General features: G+C 42.2%; 1 protein-coding gene across 1 annotated transcript in view; it reads left to right on the top strand.

The window, feature by feature from the left end:
- Positions 1-1074: 1074 nt before the first annotated feature.
- The window catches only part of PRUNE2 (prune homolog 2 with BCH domain), a gene marked incomplete at both ends in the record, with an annotated part of 127073 nt that continues 108256 nt past the window's right edge, over positions 1075-19891 (top strand). The window contains one exon of the mRNA XM_083354623.1: positions 1075-1110. Within this exon, the coding sequence (XP_083210749.1) occupies positions 1075-1110 (36 nt within the window). The remainder of the gene's footprint in view (positions 1111-19891) is intronic.

Below are 19891 nucleotides of genomic sequence, written 5' to 3'. Positions count from 1 at the left end.
ACTGAAATTTAGTATCTCCAGGTATTCCTTTGTACATATCTAATATAAATAGCATTTTCTGTTATGTGTGTATGTTGGTGAATTTAGATATGAGATGTGTTGGAGTTTCATTTACAGCAGTATACTAGAAAGATTTCAGCAATACTCTACACTTAGCTTCTGTGAAAAATATTAAACTATATGAAGCGACTGCCATGCTTCGCTGTGTAAAGTAAGATGTGTTGTTTTTTGCTCAGGTTACAGCAGAAGATAAACACACGCTGACAAATCTCACAGCCATGATAATCTACGGAAATATGTGTTACCATTTTTAGGATATTTCTCAGCCAATCTCAATGTACACATGTTGTACTTTGACAATAAAGGTTTATTATTATTTATTATTATTAGAAATCTCATTAAAAGAAATAGGATTTACTTCTAAGCGAGCAGGGTAACATTTGGGCATCAGGGCTGCATCGGGCAGTAGGACGTTTCCAATCCCCATCACTGTAATTGCAAGGAAGGATCGTGCGTCGCACAACACAGTAAACAACGTTTGGTGTGGAGTTTTCCGGCTCCAGATGGAGCTCTCTCCTTGTTCCCACGTATCAGAGGCGGCTCTGCAGTGCTTCTGGAGGCGGGCGGGCGGGCGAGCGGGCAGAAGGGAGAGAGCGCCCGGGAGGTTTCTTCTCTCTGCGGCAGATCTCCGCATCTTGCCTTCCGCCTCACTTTTGGGCGCTGTCCATGGTTGCAGCAACTGTCTGCGTGACGTCAGCCCGCCCGCCCGTCTCTGCCATTGGTGGAAGAGCTCGGTCGGCCTGTGGAATCATGTAAACTCTTCTCTTTCTCTCCCCCACCCCCATCTCGCCCCCTCCCATGCCCGGGGATCCGAATCCACTTTGTTGCCTAAATAGGCATCCACCGGCAACGCCGATCTGTTGGGAGACGTAGCAGCCGCGCGGTGGAAGAGGCAGAAGCCAAGGGAGCGGGACGGTCGAGGCTGGAGGTAGGAGCCGCCCTACAGAAGCAGTGCGGAGCTCTGGCATGGGACTTTGCCCTGGCTGAACCGAAGCCGCAGGCCAAGCAAACACCATGGAAGACTTTTTGCAACGCACCAAAACAAAGCTGGTAAGTTCTGCAGAAAAAGAGGGTATCTTGGAAAGACTTTCTTACCGTGCCAGCTTGTTTTGCTACGCTTTCCTGCACATATTTTTTTTTAAAGTTTTGGAAGACACCCAGATGAGCTTGTATGAATCAGCATTTTGAATAACAATATGAAATAAGTAACAATGACACCAGAATGTTGTAAGTTGCAACTCCAGTGTTATTAATGGAACTCATTACTTTTCAAGTGTCTAGTCCATTTTTTAAAAAAACACACAAGAAATAGCTGAATTCTCACACACTCATTTGAAGAACTTGGTCTGTAGTTACAAGGGATCCCAAAAAGCTGGCAATCTTCTCTATCATTTTAGTCAAGTACAGAAATGATATATGATGGTTTGTGAGATAATTCAATCCATGTTTACTCAGAAAAAGGTCCCACTGTATTTAATTAATTATACTGTTAGGAAAATGTGTCTAGGATAATCTATTCAGTGCATGGAATTCTTTTAGATTCTGAGGGTTAAAATTATGGAAGTAAACAGCAATAAGTGGAAAGGTGGAAGTTCAATCAGTGTCGTATTATGAAAGGATGAGAATTAACTCCCCACCCCCAAATAACCACCATTGAGATCACTTTAACTTAAAATGAATATTGATATGAACCAAATGTAATTTTGGCACAATAAAACTGTGCAAATCAGTTTATGGTTTTGTAATATTTCTAAGGAAAGTTCAATTGAGAGTACATAGGACTACAAGGCCAGAAGCCATGAACTGCCTCATTTTAGCATATCATCTAACATTTAAAGTTATGTTTAAAACTTTTTTAAACATATGATCATTAATCAAAATTCATACCACGTGAAATAAAATTACTCTTAGACTATATTCAAATACATTAAAATAAATATTTGTAAATAAGACCATAAGCAATATTACGGTACATTTGTCTTCAATGATACACATTCCAAAAGTAATTAGATGGCACAATATACCATCTCCACACTTCTTATCTGTTTTTTTTCAACCAAACATTTTATTTTTGTATTTTTAAATATCTTTAAACAGATATCAGTTATTTGAAAAAGTCTTAGATAAGTGTTCTTAATAGAATAATATTCACAGTGACTAATGTTATACCACTTTTTTTTACCTCAGCTTTTAAATTTTCTTCAAAGCAAAGTACAATAAAAGCTGATGACAAAGCACAGAAAGCATGCATTATTGAGGACTTTTTTCTCAACTCTAGAATACAAGCACTCAAAGTATAAAATTAACATTGTGCCATTGTGTAGCAGAAATTGAACATTAAGAAGGTTGAATTCCATTTTTAAAGTGCTGATAAGATCTTATCTTGCTAATTTTCCCTATGCTAAACACCAGGTCTTCCCATGCTGAGAATTGGAAGTTGGCACAGATCAGCACATCTCATGGTGACTTAGTTATATTAATAGAAATAGCTTGAATGGGAAATTGACCTACCATGTGTATCTATGCTTGCTGCACTCACCTTCCCTTGTACCACTTTGTGCATAGCTGAAATATTTTATCATTTTTCAAACATGGCTAATAAGTATGATAAGCTTCTCTTTGTGATTGCTCACGACAGTGGATATACACTGTAGATTCTTAAGTAAGCAAATTGTACTAAAGGACAAATTCCAGATGAGTTTCTGAATTGTTTGTTCAGCAAGAAGTCAAAAAGTGCAATGGAATTACAGAAGAGCATTTATTGATTGAAGCAAGAGCTTTCATAATTAATGGCTTACTTTGTAAGATACAGTAATTTTTTTTTTCAAACTAAAGGTAAAGATGCCCTTGAATCAAACTCAGCTCTTGGTGACTGATTTGTTTTCAGCTGCTTTTTTTAATGTTTTAAAAGTTCCGAGTTTGGTTTACAATGCTGGAAGTCCATGGTGGTGTCTCATCTAATACTAACCAGGCCATTGCCTGCTTATCTTCAGAGCCCAGGTAGTCCGTCAGCCAGGGAATCCACTGTATATATTATAATTATAAATATTAATATAAGGAATAAAACTAAAAGTAGCCAATCAGGCTTTAATTATTCAAAGCATGGATGAAGAGTATAAGACATCTCCTAATGTCAAAAAGAAGAACAATATAGTACCAGGTGAATTTGCCTGCGGTAAGAATTTCTCAGAGGGAAGAAGCAACTGTGGAAAATATATTTGCTACATGAACTGGTGGGATAATTCATACCATAGCTAGCATGTAACTAAATCTCCTGAGATTTAGTGTGCTTGAGAGATCTGGACCATTTAAAAACATTGGGAATCATGTCACCAATGCTATCTGTCATATCATGGTCTGTACAGGTACACCTTGAGAAATGACCGTAATGGAGCCTGCCCATTATTTGTCGCATGTTGCAATGGTCATTAGATGAAGCATCTCATTAACAACTCCCCATCCGTGGTCTCCCAATGAATTTTTAAATGAACATGGAGGTTGTTAAGTGGAGCATGGGGTACTTCAGGGTGTGGAAGGCTCTTGGAGGCCTAGCACTGACCCAGGCCTGTCTGCCCTGGCCTGCCCAAAGTCTCCTCTACCTCCTGAGATGCCTTGTGCTCTGCTTTCCACCCCTTGGGTCCCACTAGTGCTCAAAGGCCTTATGCCTGAATCCTACTTCACCAGGCCAAACACCCACCTACTCACTCACACACTCTTTGAAGAGCTCCAAGGTCTTCCAGAGCATTGAAATGCCTTGCTTCTTGAATGTAATTTTAGGATGTCTATTGTAACTTTGAACATTTGTTAAGTGGCCCATCATATCTCAAGGACTACTTGTATAGGTGTGTCTCGTGTTTTAAATTTGTTAAAAGAATAATTTGTTAAAAGTTTTCAGCTTCATAGAAACCTGATATGAATTTGAGAACCTTTAGCATCATACAATTCTACACTCCATAATGTGTATTATATGAACTAAAAATTCCAGTAAAAGCTCCATGTATTTATTTCTAACATCTTATATGTGAATCATGTATGTGCCTATTTTATATTCAGTTTTATTTTTACATAAAAGAAATATTGACCCAGCCAGTTAAAACACAGAAGTAACACCTACATATGTTTTGGATGCAAGATATTTAAAAATCATTATGCAAATTATGCAGTGGATCCTGCTGATGTTTTTATCCTATGGCAGAATGCCATTATGTGATCAATTTAATAAGGATACAACAACTATCCCAGGTGAAGAAAAGGAAGGCATATTGGTGAAATATACAGGATATGCGTAATTCTAAAATAAACAATTTCTCACATATAATAATCAAATACTCATGTTATCTAGATAGCAAGCACAAAAATATATTGCAACATTTAACTAGGCTTAAAAACAAGACCATTCAGAAACTGGAAGTATGCTTTTTCCATTCACATACTACTAATTGATATAAAATTTTATTTCTTGGCTCATATTGGAAATAATTAGAAGAACATGACTTTGTGTATAAAATGCTTAGTATACATATAAAAATTGGACATGTTTATAGGGATACACTTATTAACTCTACTAGTAATCTTGGATTAAAATATGAGTACACACATGTGAGTTATTAATTTAACATGGCACAGGTGATAGGTGGTATAGGCTTGATCCAATATACATTGAATAACGCATTATCACATCAGTTCATGTAATGATTTTGTTTGAAGTATTCCAGAAATGGGGAAAGCAATAGAATTGAAATGAGTCCCTAATGGTGGCTGTTCTTGGCCAAAAGTGGTATCATTCCAGTAATATAAGTATTTATATATAAACTTGGATAAAGGAGGGTGACCTGGACTACCTCTTATGAAGGGAATGTTGCTAGTTATTGCAGCTGAAGCTGATATGCAATGAGTGAATTGATTCCATGAAATCAATTCACTTATTGCATATGGTGAATCTAACTGATGGTTCCTTTATTCAAAACAGTTTCTGCAATATGCAATAAAAATTGAAAGAATTTCCTTAATTCTGAGTTGTCTGATTCTCTACAGATTCAGTTTCTTAATAAAATATTATGTATACTAGGGAAAGAAAGAAGAGCAATGATAACAGCTTGAATGAAATGTTTCTCCTAATATTATGCTCAGAATTATAAATGTAGTACCTAATTTTATGTTGCATTTACGTTTCAAGTCAAACTGTCAATTAGAAGGCACAGAGCTTAAGCAGTAGATTTGTTGAATACTTTCCTGGCATGTTGTGCACTCTGTAAAATATTTTTAAAGCAAATGCATTTAAAAAGGTGATCTCATTGTAAATGTTCTGCTAATTTGGATACTAAATATTTAATTAAAAATTCTGAAAAACCAGCTTTTGAACCTTCTATTCTAAGAGACTATTGATCTCTAAGAAGACTTACTGTCTTCTTAGAAATAAAGACTGTTGATAGCAACTGTGTGTTTATTTGGCTCATTATCAACTTATTGATAATTAAATGAAAAAGTATCGTATTTTTCAAGCTTCTTTTATTTTAGGATGAATTTTAACAGAATCAGAGATCAGTGCTGAATCCATTTACCGTATATACTTGAGTATAAGCCGACTCGAGTATAAGCCGAGACCCCCAATTTCACCCCCCAAAACTGGAAAAAGTTATTGACTCGAGTATAAGCCGATCCGCCATTCTGCAAGCCTCCGCCGCCGGCAGAGGCTCAATCCGCCATTTTGCAAGCCTGAATACACAGGAATACCCTGTGTGGCCGCGGCTCTCGGGGAAGTCCTGGCTGTCCGCTTCCTCGCTCCACGCTGCCTTTCGGGGCCCACGTGTTCCCCGGGCAAATCGCGGCGCCCAGCAGGCGAGGAAACACGCCCGCTCCAGTCGCCCCCCGCTTCCCTCAGGAGACGCGAAGCAAGTGACCGCCCGGAGCTTACCGAGGACTTGCGTGCAGCCGAGGCTTCGGTGCTTCCAGGATCGCGCGCACCTCTCCCAAGCCGCCACCGTCCGGAGACCTGCCGAAGTTTGGGGAGGTTTGGGGAGGTGCGCGTGCACCTCCCCAAACCTCCCCAAACGTCGGCAGGTCTCCGGACCTCCGCGCCCTGCCTGCCTGCTTCTTTCCGCTGCGGAAAGAAGCAGGCAGGCAGGGCGCGGAGGTCCGGAGACCTGCCGACATTTGGGGAGGTTTGGGCACCTCCCCAAACCTCCCCAAACGTCGGCAGGTCTCCGGACGGCAGTGGCTTGGGAGAGGTGCGCGCGATCCCGGAAGCACCAAAGCCTCGGCCGCGCACAAGTCCTCGGTAAGTTTTTTTGTTGACTGGAGTATAAGCCGAAGTGGAATTTTTCAGCCCAAAAAGTGGGCTGAAAAATTTGGCTTATACTCAAGTATATACGGTACATTTAATTTGTAGTGACTCCATGGATCAATGTTTCAAACCAATGGGCTGAGCTTAAGTTCCAGATATTGTACTCTTAGATTATTAAAAATGCAACTAATTTTAAGTATCAGTACTACAGAACTGACATTGAAATCTTGAATTATTTTTAAGAAACAATTCAAACTTTGTTTGGAAAACATTGTTCTGAAAAACAGTATATATGATCTCAAGAATGAAGGTAAAATAGTAAAGATGAAGTTTAACTTGTATTTTATTATTTCAAGAAATGACATACTGAAGTTAACCATGAGAAAATATTTTCATAAGAGTTCTCAGACAAATCTCTCTTTGCAGAAATAATTCAAAAGTAACAGCTGTGTTTAAACATTGCTGCCACCTGCACAATTTTAAAACATGCAAGACAAAATGCACATTCTTTTGCACTTTGATTGATGAGTAGATTTTAATTAGTAAGCTAACTACTCTGAAGTTATAGTAGCTTCTATTTAATAGCCAGTTTGTGAAATCATTTAATATTGAATGCCTCCAAAGAGAACATTTAATGTGCCTTTTATTTTAACCTACTTGTGACTAAAAACCATATTTAGTTTAAGGAAATTTCTTTTCCTGAACTGTTCTGCCATATTGTATTTATTTCTATTTAGGCTCTCAAAAGTAATTCGCAGAAATATAGCATATAGCTCATTTGACAGAAATTAGGAAAATTTATTTTCCTTTGTGAAACAGCTAGGCAAAATATTTAGCTGTTAATTACTGTGATTATAAGATGTTTAACTTCTTTATAGCTGGAGGAGAAATGTCTTGAATGAAGACAATGGCAGAAAATAATAGGGTAGTAATACTTTTTTAAAAAGTGCTTCCGAGCCTTACAGTATACAAGATCTGTTAACAATCCAAGAATCATATCCTCAATAACATACAAGCCAGTTTCACTACATGATCTGACAGTTAATTTATTATATATCATGTTATAAAACAGATTACAGGACAGCATAAAAACAAGTACATGCTAAGTCCTTGGAAATACTGTATACCAGTTGTGGTCCAGGGATAAATACAATGAATTCTCGTTCTTATTTAGAAAAGATTGTGCTTTCCAAGAGCTGAGGTTAGATAATAATTTCTCAGAAAATTTCAGAATAGATTTCCTTCTCCATAGGTCTTACTGCTTGAAAGGCATGTTATCATACTAAATATGATACCTTTTAAATGTTATGGATAAATGTAGAAAATTAACTTCAGCCTTCCAGTTGCTATACTTTGGATATTTCTTGAAGAGAAAATCATTGAATGCCATCTATGTTGTGAGAATTTACAATGTACATTATTGATCTACTCTAACATAAGAGCTTGGATCTCTTTTTAAAATGCAGATTATTGACCTGGCAAGTTAACAGCTCTATTGTAATGATCTGAATTGTGCTAATTTGTTCTTAGCCAGGCCAACAGATTAATTATGTAAAAGGCAGTAACAGCCTTCATTTTACTATTGATAGTGGAATAATGACGATAACATCTCATTGATTTCCTTATCATACCATGCAATGCATGACATTTCTCAAATACAGTCATAGCAGATTTTTTATTTGCTTTTATTTTTTATTTGCTTTTATTTTTTGCAATCCATAGGTTTTTATGGAATGCAAACAACTAAATTTGGAATCAAGAGTGCAAGAAAAAGTAGATGTGCTGACAGGTTTTTCACCAATTTAGTGGTATGCCATTTTTTTTCTAATGGTAGTTTACTACTGAATAAAACTTCAAGTAATTATTAACTTGGAATGCTAATCAAGTACATAACAAAGCTGTTTTTATTCTCCATGTATATCAAATGTTGACATTTTGGTATTTTATGAAAGAAAGTCAGAATGAAGTTATGTGCTAAAAACCTTCTTTATTCTGCTGAACCAATTGAAAGAAAATCTATTTTGTTTTAATCTATTTGATGACCATTTTCACTGAATATATATGTAATATTTCTCATGATATGAAAGAGGGTGAAAAATATTTCTGTTATCTCAATTCAATTCTAATTCTTAAAATTACATTATTTTCCCCTTAATTTTATACATATTATATATTGCCATTTAATTCCTTAACAGTATGTCTTTTAGAATTCTTGAAGCAATTACTGGATTTTCTAGCATTAAACTAACATAACCCGATAAACAGCATAAGATTACTCTTTCCATAATGGACATACTCAAAAAAGGTTATACTCAGAAATAAGAAAGTGAGCTTCCCTTAGATTTATTTCCTGACATATTATTATGTATATTTGCAAACTTCAAGATTAATGAGGATGTCATTAACAAGCGAATCAGAGGCGCTTGATAATACATGCAGGCTTAGCTGACTGCCACTTTTAACAGGAAGTAATGTTGATGCGATGTTCCCCTGAGGCCTAGAATGAATACACATCTGTAATTAATGTAAGAAGTGACTGGATGTCACATTTACTTTTCTCTTGCAATGGAAGATCATTCATCTTGAAATATAAGAAGCCCTACTCTTCAGAACAAATAGTTCAGACATACTAGCTTTAGAAATCTGTTTCACAAAGGATATTTGCAGCAGATCAAATAGGCAGAAGCAGATCAGATATGTAGAATCCTTCTGAGTTCTTAATATTCAGGCTAGTACAGGGGTCAGCAACCTGAAAGAGTGAAAGAGCCACTCGGAACCGGTTCCCTCACAAAAGGAAAAACTGGAAGCCGCAAAAAATGTGTGCACATGCGTGTACATGCGCAGAACAGGGTTTGAAGAGTGGAGCCAAGGTGAGATAATATTATTATTATTATTATTATTATTATTATTATTATTATTATTATTATTATTATTATTATTATTATTATTATTATTAATTTAATTTGTATACCGCCCTTCTCCCGAAGGACTCAGGGCGGTGAACAGGGCAATACATAACAAAAACAAGATACAAAAATTAAAAATTATTAAAAAGTAATTAAACAGCAATGCCCGTAATAAATTAGTACAGATTAATAGTTAAGACCAATTTATAAAACCCAACCCCATTCCATCAGGCTAGGCCAGCTTGTTCAAAAAGGTGGGTTTTAAGATCGCGCCGGAAGGAGTGGAGATCAGGCACCATCCGGAGCTCGATGGTTCAATAAATCCGGCGCACCCACAGAGAACGCCCTCCCCCTGGGGGCCACCAGTCAACATTCTTTGACCGGTGGCACCCTGAGGAGGCCCTCTCTGTGGGAGCGTACTGGGTGGAGGGAAGTTGACGCCGGCTGCAGGTGCTCCCCAAGGTATTCCGGACCCATGCCATGTAGGGCTTTGTAGGTCATTACTAACACCTTGAACCTCACCCGGAAGACAACTGGAAGCCAATGCAGCTCGCGGAGCAAAGGTGTGACATGGTAGTGTCGGGAAACTCCCAACACAACTCTCGCGGGTGCATTCTGTACCAGTTGGAGCCTCCGAGTGGTCTTCAAGGGTAGCCCCATGTAGAGAGCGTTGCAGTAGTCAAGACGAGAGGTCACGAGCGCATGAGTGACCGTACGTAAGGCATCCCGGTCTAGATAGGGCCGCAACTGGCGCACCAGGTGAACCTGGGCGAAGGCCCCCCTAGTCACAGCTACTATATGGTCTTCTAGGGAAAGCTGTGAATCTAGGAGGACTCCCAAGTTGCGAGCCCTATCTACAGGGGGTAATAACTCACCCCCCATAGAAAGGGGTGGGATATCCTGAATATCCCGAGATGCCGGTACGCACAGCCACTCAGTCTTGTCAGGGTTGAGTCGAAGCCTGTTCCTCCCCATCCAGACCCAGACCGCCTCCAGGCAACGGGACATCACGTCGAGGGCATCACTGGGGTGGTTTGGGGCCAAAATGAAAAGCTGGGTATCATCAGCATACTGATGATACCCAACTCCAAAGCCATGAATGATCTCACCCAGTGGTTTAAGTTTAAGTTTAAGTTTATTAAATTTTTATATCGCCCTTCTCCCGAAGGACTCAGGGCGGTGAACAGGGCATAAATAAAAATACACAAGTACAAAAGTTAAAAAAGAATTAAATTATTGCCCAAAGTAAAACAGTAAAAATATACAAATATTAAAACCCTGAGTTAACTCCCCATCAGGCCAGACCAGCTTGTTCGAATAAATGGGTCTTTAACCCACACCGGGTTTCATGTAGATGTTGAACAGGAGAGGCAAGAAGACCGACCCCTGAGGAACTCCACAAACGAGAGGCCTCACGGTCGACCTCTGCCCCCCTGCCAACATCGACTGCGAGCATCCCAGGAGATAGGAGGAGAACCACTGAAGAACCGTGCCTCCCACTCCCAATCCCCTGAGGTGCCGCAGCAGGATACCATGGTCGATGGTATCGAAAACCGTTGAGAGGTCTAATAGGACTAGGACAGAGGAATATCCCTTGTCCCGAGCCCTCCAGAGATCATTCACCAGCGCGACCAATGGCGTCTCCGTGCTGTACCTGGGCCTGAAGCCCGATTGGTACGGGTCTAGATAATCCGCTTCATCCAGGACCAGAGGGAGCTGATGCGCCACCACACTCTCAACAACCTTCACAAGAAAGCGAAGGTTGGAGACCGGACGAAAGTTATTTATGCACCTACCCTGCATATTTGAATTGATTGGTTGAACTTTTTTAGTCCCACTTTTTTTTGGGGGGACTACACGTAGCAGAAGACTGGGAGCCCCAGGAGATGAAAGAGCCGCATGTGGCTCCGGAGCCACAGGTTGCAGACCTGTGGGCTAGTAGAAAATTAAGCAGAAGAGCTAAATGAAATATAAACTCAGTTTCAATTTATTGTGGTCAAAGACAAGTTCAGATAATGAACAAAACAAAATTTAAGGCAGAGTTAAAATACATTTAAAAAAAACCTATTTATTTATTTATTATTTTATTTATTAATTTAATTTGTATACCGCCCTTCTCCTGAAGGACTCAGGGTGGTGAACAGGGCAATACATATTAAAAAACAAGATACAAAAATTAAAAACGATTAAACAACAATGCCCATGAATAAGTTGTTGTTGTTGTTAGCTGCGAAGTCGTGTCTGACCCATCGCGACCCTATGGACAACATTCCTCCAGGCCTTCCTGTCCTCTACCATCTTCTGGAGTCCATTTAAGCTCACGCCTACTGCTTCAGTGACTCCATCCAGCCACCTCATTCTCTGTCGTCCCCTTCTTCTATTGCCCTCGATCTTCCCCAGCATTAGGCTCTTCTCCAGGGAGTCCTTCCTTCTCATTAGGTGGCCAAAGTACTTGAGTTTTAGCTTCAGGATCTGGCCTTCTAAAGAGCAGTCAGGATTGATCTCCTCTAGGACTGACCGGTTTGATCGCCTTGCAGTCCAAGGGACTCGCAGGAGTCTTCTCCAGCACCACAGTTCAAAGGCCTAAAAAGGTTAAAACAAATTTATAAAACCCAACCCCATCCCATCAGGCCAGGCCAGCTTGTTCAAAAAGATACGTCTTTAGATCGCGCCAGAAGGAGCGGAGGTCAGGCGCCATCCGGAGCTCGACCGGAAGATGTTTCCATAAATCCGGCGCGCCCACAGAGAACGCCCTCCCCCTGGGGGCCACCAGTCAACATTCTTTGACCGGTGGCACCCTGAGGAGGCCCTCTCTGTGGGAGCGTACTGGGCGGAGGGAAGTTGACGCCGGTCGCAGGTGCTCCCCAAGGTATTCCGGACCCATGCCATGTAGGGCTTTGTAGGTGATTACCAACACCTTGAATCTCACCCGGAAGACAACTGGAAGCCAATGCAGCTCGCGGAGCAGAGGTGTAACATGGGAGTGTCGGGAAACTCCCAACACAACTCTTGCGGCTGCATTCTGTACCAGTTGGAGCCTCCGAGTGGTCTTCAAGGGTAGCCCCATGTAGAGAGCGTTGCAGTAGTCCAGACGAGAGGTCACGAGCGCGTGAGTGACCGTACGTAATGCATCCTGGTCTAGATAGGGCCAATATCAGTCCATAAAATATGAACTAAGAACAAGGATTCTAAATAAAGGCTATACATTGCTTTTAAATTGGTTTTAATTAAATTATCAGTTAATTCTGCCATAATACAATATTATCAGTTCCCTGATGAAGGTACTGAGCAAGCAGCATGGTGACAAGATAAGTTGCTCTGTCTTCCTCCATATGTTTGTTGTTTCAAGTTTTCCATACTTTTAATTGGTTCCCTGTAGAATAAGATTTACAAGCATATGGTATGGAAAAATGCTGACATGTATTTGTTATCATATATTTTAATACGCTGCTGGTGGCACAGATCACATAGGTTTAAATGTGATTATGAAGTTACTTAGTGTAGACAACAGTATTAAAATGCTAACCGTCTGCAGTGAATTAAAAGTCACTCAAGTTCTTTTTAAAGCATTTAATGAAAAAGCAAAGCAGCCATGTTTTTAAGGGTCTTGACTTAAAGAGTTTTGCTGAAACAGATTTATGCTAGTGAAAGACACATCTATAGTTAGTTGCAAATGTAGCAGAACATGTAAAATCTTGGGACCTTAGATGGGGTCAATAGCCTCCGTATCACTATTAAAAATATTTTAATATTTCAATGCATAAAACAGTTGAAGACTGCAATAAACCTCTAGCAAAATGGTAACATTCATACTGCTATGAATGTATCATGTTCATATGATATTGCATAACTTCGAACAAGCGCTAAATGAATGCTCGTAAATCAGGGATTATCTGTATATCACTTCCTTATTTTTCTATACCACTTTTCCCCTATTAATTATCAATTTTAGAGTAGATGTCCCCGATTTCACCATCAGCCCACTTTTAAGACAAAATGTGTAGTCATGTTACAGTCTTGCTGTGGTTTCGTGATGTTCATCTCATACTCTCCAGTGGAAATGCTGACCAGAATTTTTTCAGTTAATTTCAAGAATATTTATTTTAACCTTATTAAGTTGGAATACCTTCTTATTTTTTAAAAAGAAGAAACAACTTTTTTTGTGTGTGAAATAGAATGTCACTGGAAAGGATTTAGACTACCAAATCCAATTCTTGCTCAAAGCAGGAATCCAGAATAAAATATCCCTGACAGTTATTTGTCTAGTCTCTGAATACATCTACTGCAGGACAATGAAGCAAATCCTTCTGTAATTATTTTTAAAGTCAAAGCTCTGTTTGTGTTGGGAAACTTTTTCTCACATTCAGTTGGGATCTGTCTTCCTGTAACTTCAAGATTAAAGACGTTATCCAAAGTTTTAGCCTCTGGAGAGACAAAAGACATGTTTTTTACTTATTTCCTTCTGGTCCCCTTTTTGCAAGGTTTTGAATAATTTTTCAGTTTCTCCTCATAAGGCTTAGTTAAGAACTTCTTGCTGTTTCCCCGTGGCTGCTCTATTACCTCCTATTTTTATTCAGAATTTCAATCCCTGGTACAACGGAGAATAGTAGTCATTGACTTTGGATGAGCAAACAGTTTTGGGCTAAGCACCACATTTATTTTTACGTACCATTTTTAGAGATGCATTTAAAAAAGAGGTTGGGGGAAAGATGGCAGGATTTAGATTTAGAGCAAAAATGGAGATTAAAATTTAATAATCGAATACAAGAATAAACACAATCACTATTCTCTTCTGACAGATGCTTTTAAAAAGTCCAGCAGAATGATGAGATAGGATAGTAGATTCTGATACATGATTTTCCTGCCCATTGGCCAACATTTATTGTTCTAAAATAGATATTAAATTTCTACGAACCGGTTACATATAGAATTCCCAAAATGTAAACTGTCCTTTTAATTATTAATATTCCTGCTTAATATTTTAGAGAGTAGGCCCACTTAATTCAGGGATTGTTTGTTGATTCTAATAACTAAGCATCCTACACCACTTGCAAAAGAGAAATCTGTTTTGTAGCTCTAAAGCTTCAAAGGCAATCGTTTTTGTTTAAGCCAAAATGCATTAACAAATAAAACACCAAATAGCAATATACCAATAAAGTTTGGTTTGGCTCCAATGACAGTGAAGAGTAGGCCAACATAATTCATAGAGGGGAAAGGGTCACACTGCTACATTAAAATATTTGCTGGCCACTAAAGAACAGTTGGCATGCCAATCAGTTGTTCAGAGGGTAGTGGAGAAGCAATAGCAATGGAGCTGGCAGTGTTGGTGCTGGAGATGCTTTGTAGCATGTCTTTCAGGGTGGAGGTAATTGTGAAAGCCTAGGCCCGTGGTGGCGAACCTATAGCACATGTGCCACAGGTGGCACGCAGAGCCCTCTCTGTGGGCATGCACGCCATCACCCCAGTCCTAGGCCTTCAGCTGGGTTTTATAACCCCTTTTTGCTTTAGGCCTCCGCCACCGTGTGCAAAAAAAAAAAAGGTTCAATCAATTTCAACTTCTCACGGGGAAAAAAAAAGATCTCGCAAAGTTGGAATTGATTGATTGAACTTTTTTGTCCCACCCAGTCTGCCGTTACTACCGCAGCCATGCCCACCCAATGGGCCACACCCACCCAATGGGCCACACCCACCCAATGGACCTTGCCCACCCGATGATACATAAGTGGGTTTTGGGTTGCCGTTTGGGCACTTAATCTCTAAAAGGTTCGCCATCACTGGCCTAGGCAGTGGCCACACATTTGGCTGCAGTAGATTGGTTGGGTTTTCAAAAAATACTGTATGCTACACAAAGAGGAATGTGTAGATACTCTAAAGAAGGACTGCAGTTAAGGCAAGGAAAGGAGGAGGCATGAGAAAGAGAACAGCCCTTGCTTGGTATAAGAAAGAGCAGAAGGCAACTTCTTTGACTTTCAAGATTCTGTTATTATAGGTAAAGGTAAAGGTTCCCCCGCACATGCATGCTAGTCGTTTCCGACTCTAGGGGCCGGTGCTCATCTCTGTTTCAAAGCCAAAGAGCCAGCGTTTGTCCGAGGACGTCTCCATGGTCATGACTAGACGCCAAAGGCGCACGGAACGCTGTTACTTTCCCACTGTAGTGGTCCCTATTTTTCTACTTGCATTTTTACGTGCTTTCGAACTGCTAGGTTGGCAGAAGTTGGGATGAGTAACAGGCGCTCACTCTGCTACGTGGCACTCAGGATTCGACCCGCCAAACTGCCGATCTTCTGATCGACAAGCTCAGCATCCTAACCCACTGAGCCACCGCGTCCCTTCTGTTATTATACTCTGCCATAATACATTCCTGTGTTCCTTGCACCGTCTGTTTGCTTACCTGGCCTATCTCAAAGAGCTGGCATTTGGTGATTGCATCCATTATGAGAATGTTTATATTCAGTTGGCAACTCTTCCAAGTTTTAGAAGGTGTGGAATGCAACATCTCACCATCTAATTGAGGAGGGCTTGAAGAAAAATACTCTGCCAATCCATTGTTACCTATGTAAATTGATTACTTTTCTTGCTATCTTCTATAGAGCAAGCCTTGATCAATCAAGTCTTATAGTTCTATAAGCAACTGAAAACTGCATCAACACAAGAAATCAGAAAAAAATGTGTTTAGATACATATACCAACAACAATTTAATAAATATCTTAAAGTAGGTGAAGCCATCTCACTGTCAGAATATGATCTCTGAGGATTTGCCAAAATTCAGATTTATTTTCTAATCTTCTCTCTTGCATTTTGCTCATTCAATATACCCCATTAATCCCATGGCAACAATTTGAAATAGGCCAGATCAGGAAACAGATATCACAAGTTATACTAAGACTCTATAGATATAAGCTAGAATCTTGTAAGTCTGAAACAATTTCTCCTTTTCTTTCTCTTATATCAAAGTGTAGCGGCACCCCATAGGGACCGCTTAATTCGGGGCCCTCACAACCTTCCCTCCAAGTGGCCACTAGCCTAAAGAGGTCTCTCATGTTGGTGCCTCTGCCTAACAGGGCATGTAACACAGTGATATTCAGTCACAATTGGCACAAATGGGGCAGTGATAGTCGCTCTCTCTCGACGGTGACTCACTTGGGATGATGGTGGTTGACCTCAGGCAATAAGAACTTACAGGGAAGATGGTAGTCAATCTCTAATGACAACAACTTGCCCAGAATGATGTTAATTGGCCTCTGGTAATGGCAACTTGCCTAGAATGATGGCAGTCAGTCTCTGGTGACAGCAACTTGCCTAAAACAATAGTGATCAGTCTCTGGTGACAGAAACTTGCCTAAAACAATGGCAGCCAGTCTGGTGGCAACACCTTGCCCAGGAAGATATTAATCCATCTTTGATGACAACAACTTGCCCAGAATGATGGCACCCAATCTCTGGTGCTAGCAGAGGCCTCCTTTATCCACTCTCCTTGCCCCTCTCTGACCTCACTCCATGTAATCCCTTTTTATCTCCCCCAGCTGATCCTATAAAGAAAAAACCCCTTATCTCCACTAAAAGACATACTGTATATCAAACTCTTCCCTAACTCTCCCTATGCCTAACTTATTCCAACGAGGGAAAGGAATTAAATCTCCCCAAACTACCCTCTCTCCCTCTCTTTGTCTGGCCTGCCCACAACAAAAGAGAAAGAAACAGTAAAATTTCACCTTTCCCCACCCCCCTCTCTCTCTCTCTGTCTGCCTGGCCTGCTTCAAGCAAACAGCTCCAACCAGCCATTCTCACCCTCTCTCTCTCTCTCTCTCTCTGCCTGGCCTGCTTCAGGCAAACAGCTCTGGCAAGCTCTCTCTCTCTGCCTGGCCTTCTTCCAGCAAACATCTCCAGCAACTACTGTCACCCTCTATCCCTCCCTGCCTGGCCTGCTTCAAGCAAACAGCCCCAGTAACTACTTTCACTCTCTCCATCGCGTAGCGGCAGCCCTGCCCGAGCTGCTCGATGTCCTCTCAGGGTTGGTGGTTGAGTTCCCCAAACTTATAGTTTTGGGAGACGTCAACCTACCATCCCTGGGAGGTTCATCTGAGCTTGCTCGGGAGTTCATGGCTTCCATGACGGCCATGGACCTGACGCAGGTAATTTCTGAGCCAACTCATGAGGGAGGCCACACCCTTGACCTGATTTTCTTATCTGGACGGTGGTTGGATGATCTTGGTGGGGGCTTTCCACTTACTATGCCCCTGTCATGGACCGATCATCACCTCCTGCGGCTGGTCTTCCATTTTGCCACCCCTCGCCGTGGAGGTACGGAGCCAACTAGATGGTACCGCCCCAGACGCCTAATGGATCCTGAGAGATTCCAAGCGGCGCTGGGGTCTCCACCTGCCTCCATTGCTCACAGCTCGGCGGATGCCTTAGTGGAAGCCTGGGAAAGGGCAGCCACTGAGGCACTCGACCGGGTTGTACCCTTGCGGCCCCTGACCCGGCGCAGATCCCAGCGAGCTCCATGGTTCTCCGCGGAGCTCCGGGAGATGAAGCGGCGGAAACGGGGCCTAGAGAGCTGCTGGAGGTCCAGCCGATCTGAACCCGACCGATTGCGGTTAAGAACCTATATTAGGTCTTATCTCGCTGCGATGAGGGAGGCGAGGTGTAATTACTTCTCTACCCTCATCGCGTCCGCAGACAATCGCCCGGCCGCCTTGTTTAGGGTGACTCGCTCCCTTCTTAATCAGGAGGTGAGGGAGGATCCCTTGCAGGGTCGTGCCGAGGAGTTTGGTCAACATCTGTTGGATAAAATCGCTCGGATTCGGACCGGTTTGGACTCCAGCTGGGCAGAGTCTGACGATCAGGACACGGGCGGTCTTGTCAATGTTATCTGGGAGGAGTTCGATTCTGTGACCCCTGATGAAGTGGACAGGATTATGGGGAAGCTGAGTTCCACCACATGCTTATTGGACCCGTGCCCTTCTTGGCTGGTTTACGCAGCTAGGGAGAGGACACGAGGCTGGCTCCAGGCGGTTATATCTGCTTCTTTGAGTGAGGGTTATTTCCCCACCGTCTTGAAGGAGGCGGTGGTGAGACCTCTCCTCAAGAAGCCTGCCTTGGACCCAGCTGTATTGAACAACTTCCGTCCAGTCTCCAACCTTCGCTTTCTTGCGAAGGTTGTTGAGAGTGTGGTGGCGCATCAGCTCCCTCTGGTCCTGGATGAAGCGGATTATCTGGACCCTTACCAATCGGGTTTCAGGCCCGGGCACAGCACGGAGACGGCATTGGTCGCTCTGGTGAATGATCTCTGGAGGGCTCGGGATAGGGGGTATTCCTCTGTCCTAGTCCTATTAGACCTCTCGGCGGCTTTTGATACCATCGACCATGGTATCCTGCTGCAGCGTCTCAGGGGATTGGGAGTGGGAGGCACGGTTTTTCAGTGGTTCTCCTCCTATCTCCTGGGACGCTCGCAGTCGGTGTTGGCAGGGGGGCACAGGTCGACCCCTAGGACTCTCGCTTGTGGAGTTCCTCAGGGGTCGGTCCTCTCGCCTCTCCTGTTCAACATCTATATGAAGCCGCTGGGTGAGATCATTCGTGGTTTTGGAGTTGGGTATCATCAATATGCTGATGATACCCAACTTTTTATTTCGACCCCAAACCACCCCAGTGATGCCCTCGCTGTGATGTCCCGTTGCCTGGAGGCGGTTCGGGTCTGGATGGGGAGGAACAGACTTCAACTCAACCCTGACAAGACTGAGTGGCTGTACATTCCGGCTTCCCGAGACACCTGGGATGTTCCACCTCTTTCTATGGGGGGTGAGCTTTTACCCCCTGTGGATAGGGCTCGCAACTTGGGAGTCCTCCTAGATTCACGACTCACTTTGGAGGATCACATAGTGGCCGTGACTAGGGGGGCTTTTGCCCAGGTTCGCCTGGTGCGCCAGTTGCGGCCCTATCTGGATCGGGAGGCCTTGTGTACGGTCACTCATGCGCTCGTGACCTCTCGCCTAGACTACTGTAACGCTCTCTACATGGGACTTCCCTTGAAGACTACTCGGAGGCTCCAACTGGTACAGAATGCGGCCGCGAGAGTTGTCTTGGGAGTTTCCCGGTACTCCCATGTTACACCTTTGCTCCGTGAGCTGCATTGGTTGCCAGTTGTCTTCCGGGTAAGGTTCAAGGTTTTGGTTATGATCTTTAAGTCCCTACATGGCATGGGTCCGCGATACCTCGAGGACCACCTGCTGCCGGCGTCGACTCCCCTCCGCCCTGTGCGCGCCCACAGAGAGGGCCTCCTCAGGGTGCCTCCTGTCAAGGAATGTCGACTGGTGGCCCCCAGGGGGAGGGCCTTCTCTGTGGGTGCTCCGGCGTTATGGAATCAACTGCCGGTCGAGCTCCGGATGGCATCAGACCTCCGATCCTTCCGTCGCGGGTTGAAGACCCATTTATTTGAACTAGCGGGTCTGGCCTGATGGGGGTACTTGGGTTTTTTATTGGTTTGTTTTAGTATTCCGGTTTTAACTTGGGCATTAATTTAATTATTTTTTAATGTTTGTATTGGTGTTTATATTTATGCCCTGTGAACCGCCCTGAGTCCCTTTGGGAGAAGGGCGGTATAAAAATCTCAATAAATTAAATTAAATTAAATTAAAATCCCTC

Source organism: Vipera ursinii (assembly GCF_947247035.1).
Source record: "Vipera ursinii genome assembly, chromosome: 2".
Lineage (NCBI taxonomy): Eukaryota > Metazoa > Chordata > Lepidosauria > Squamata > Viperidae > Vipera > Vipera ursinii.
The sequence above is the reverse complement of the archived record's forward strand: the minus strand, read 5'-3'. Positions and strand labels throughout refer to the sequence as shown.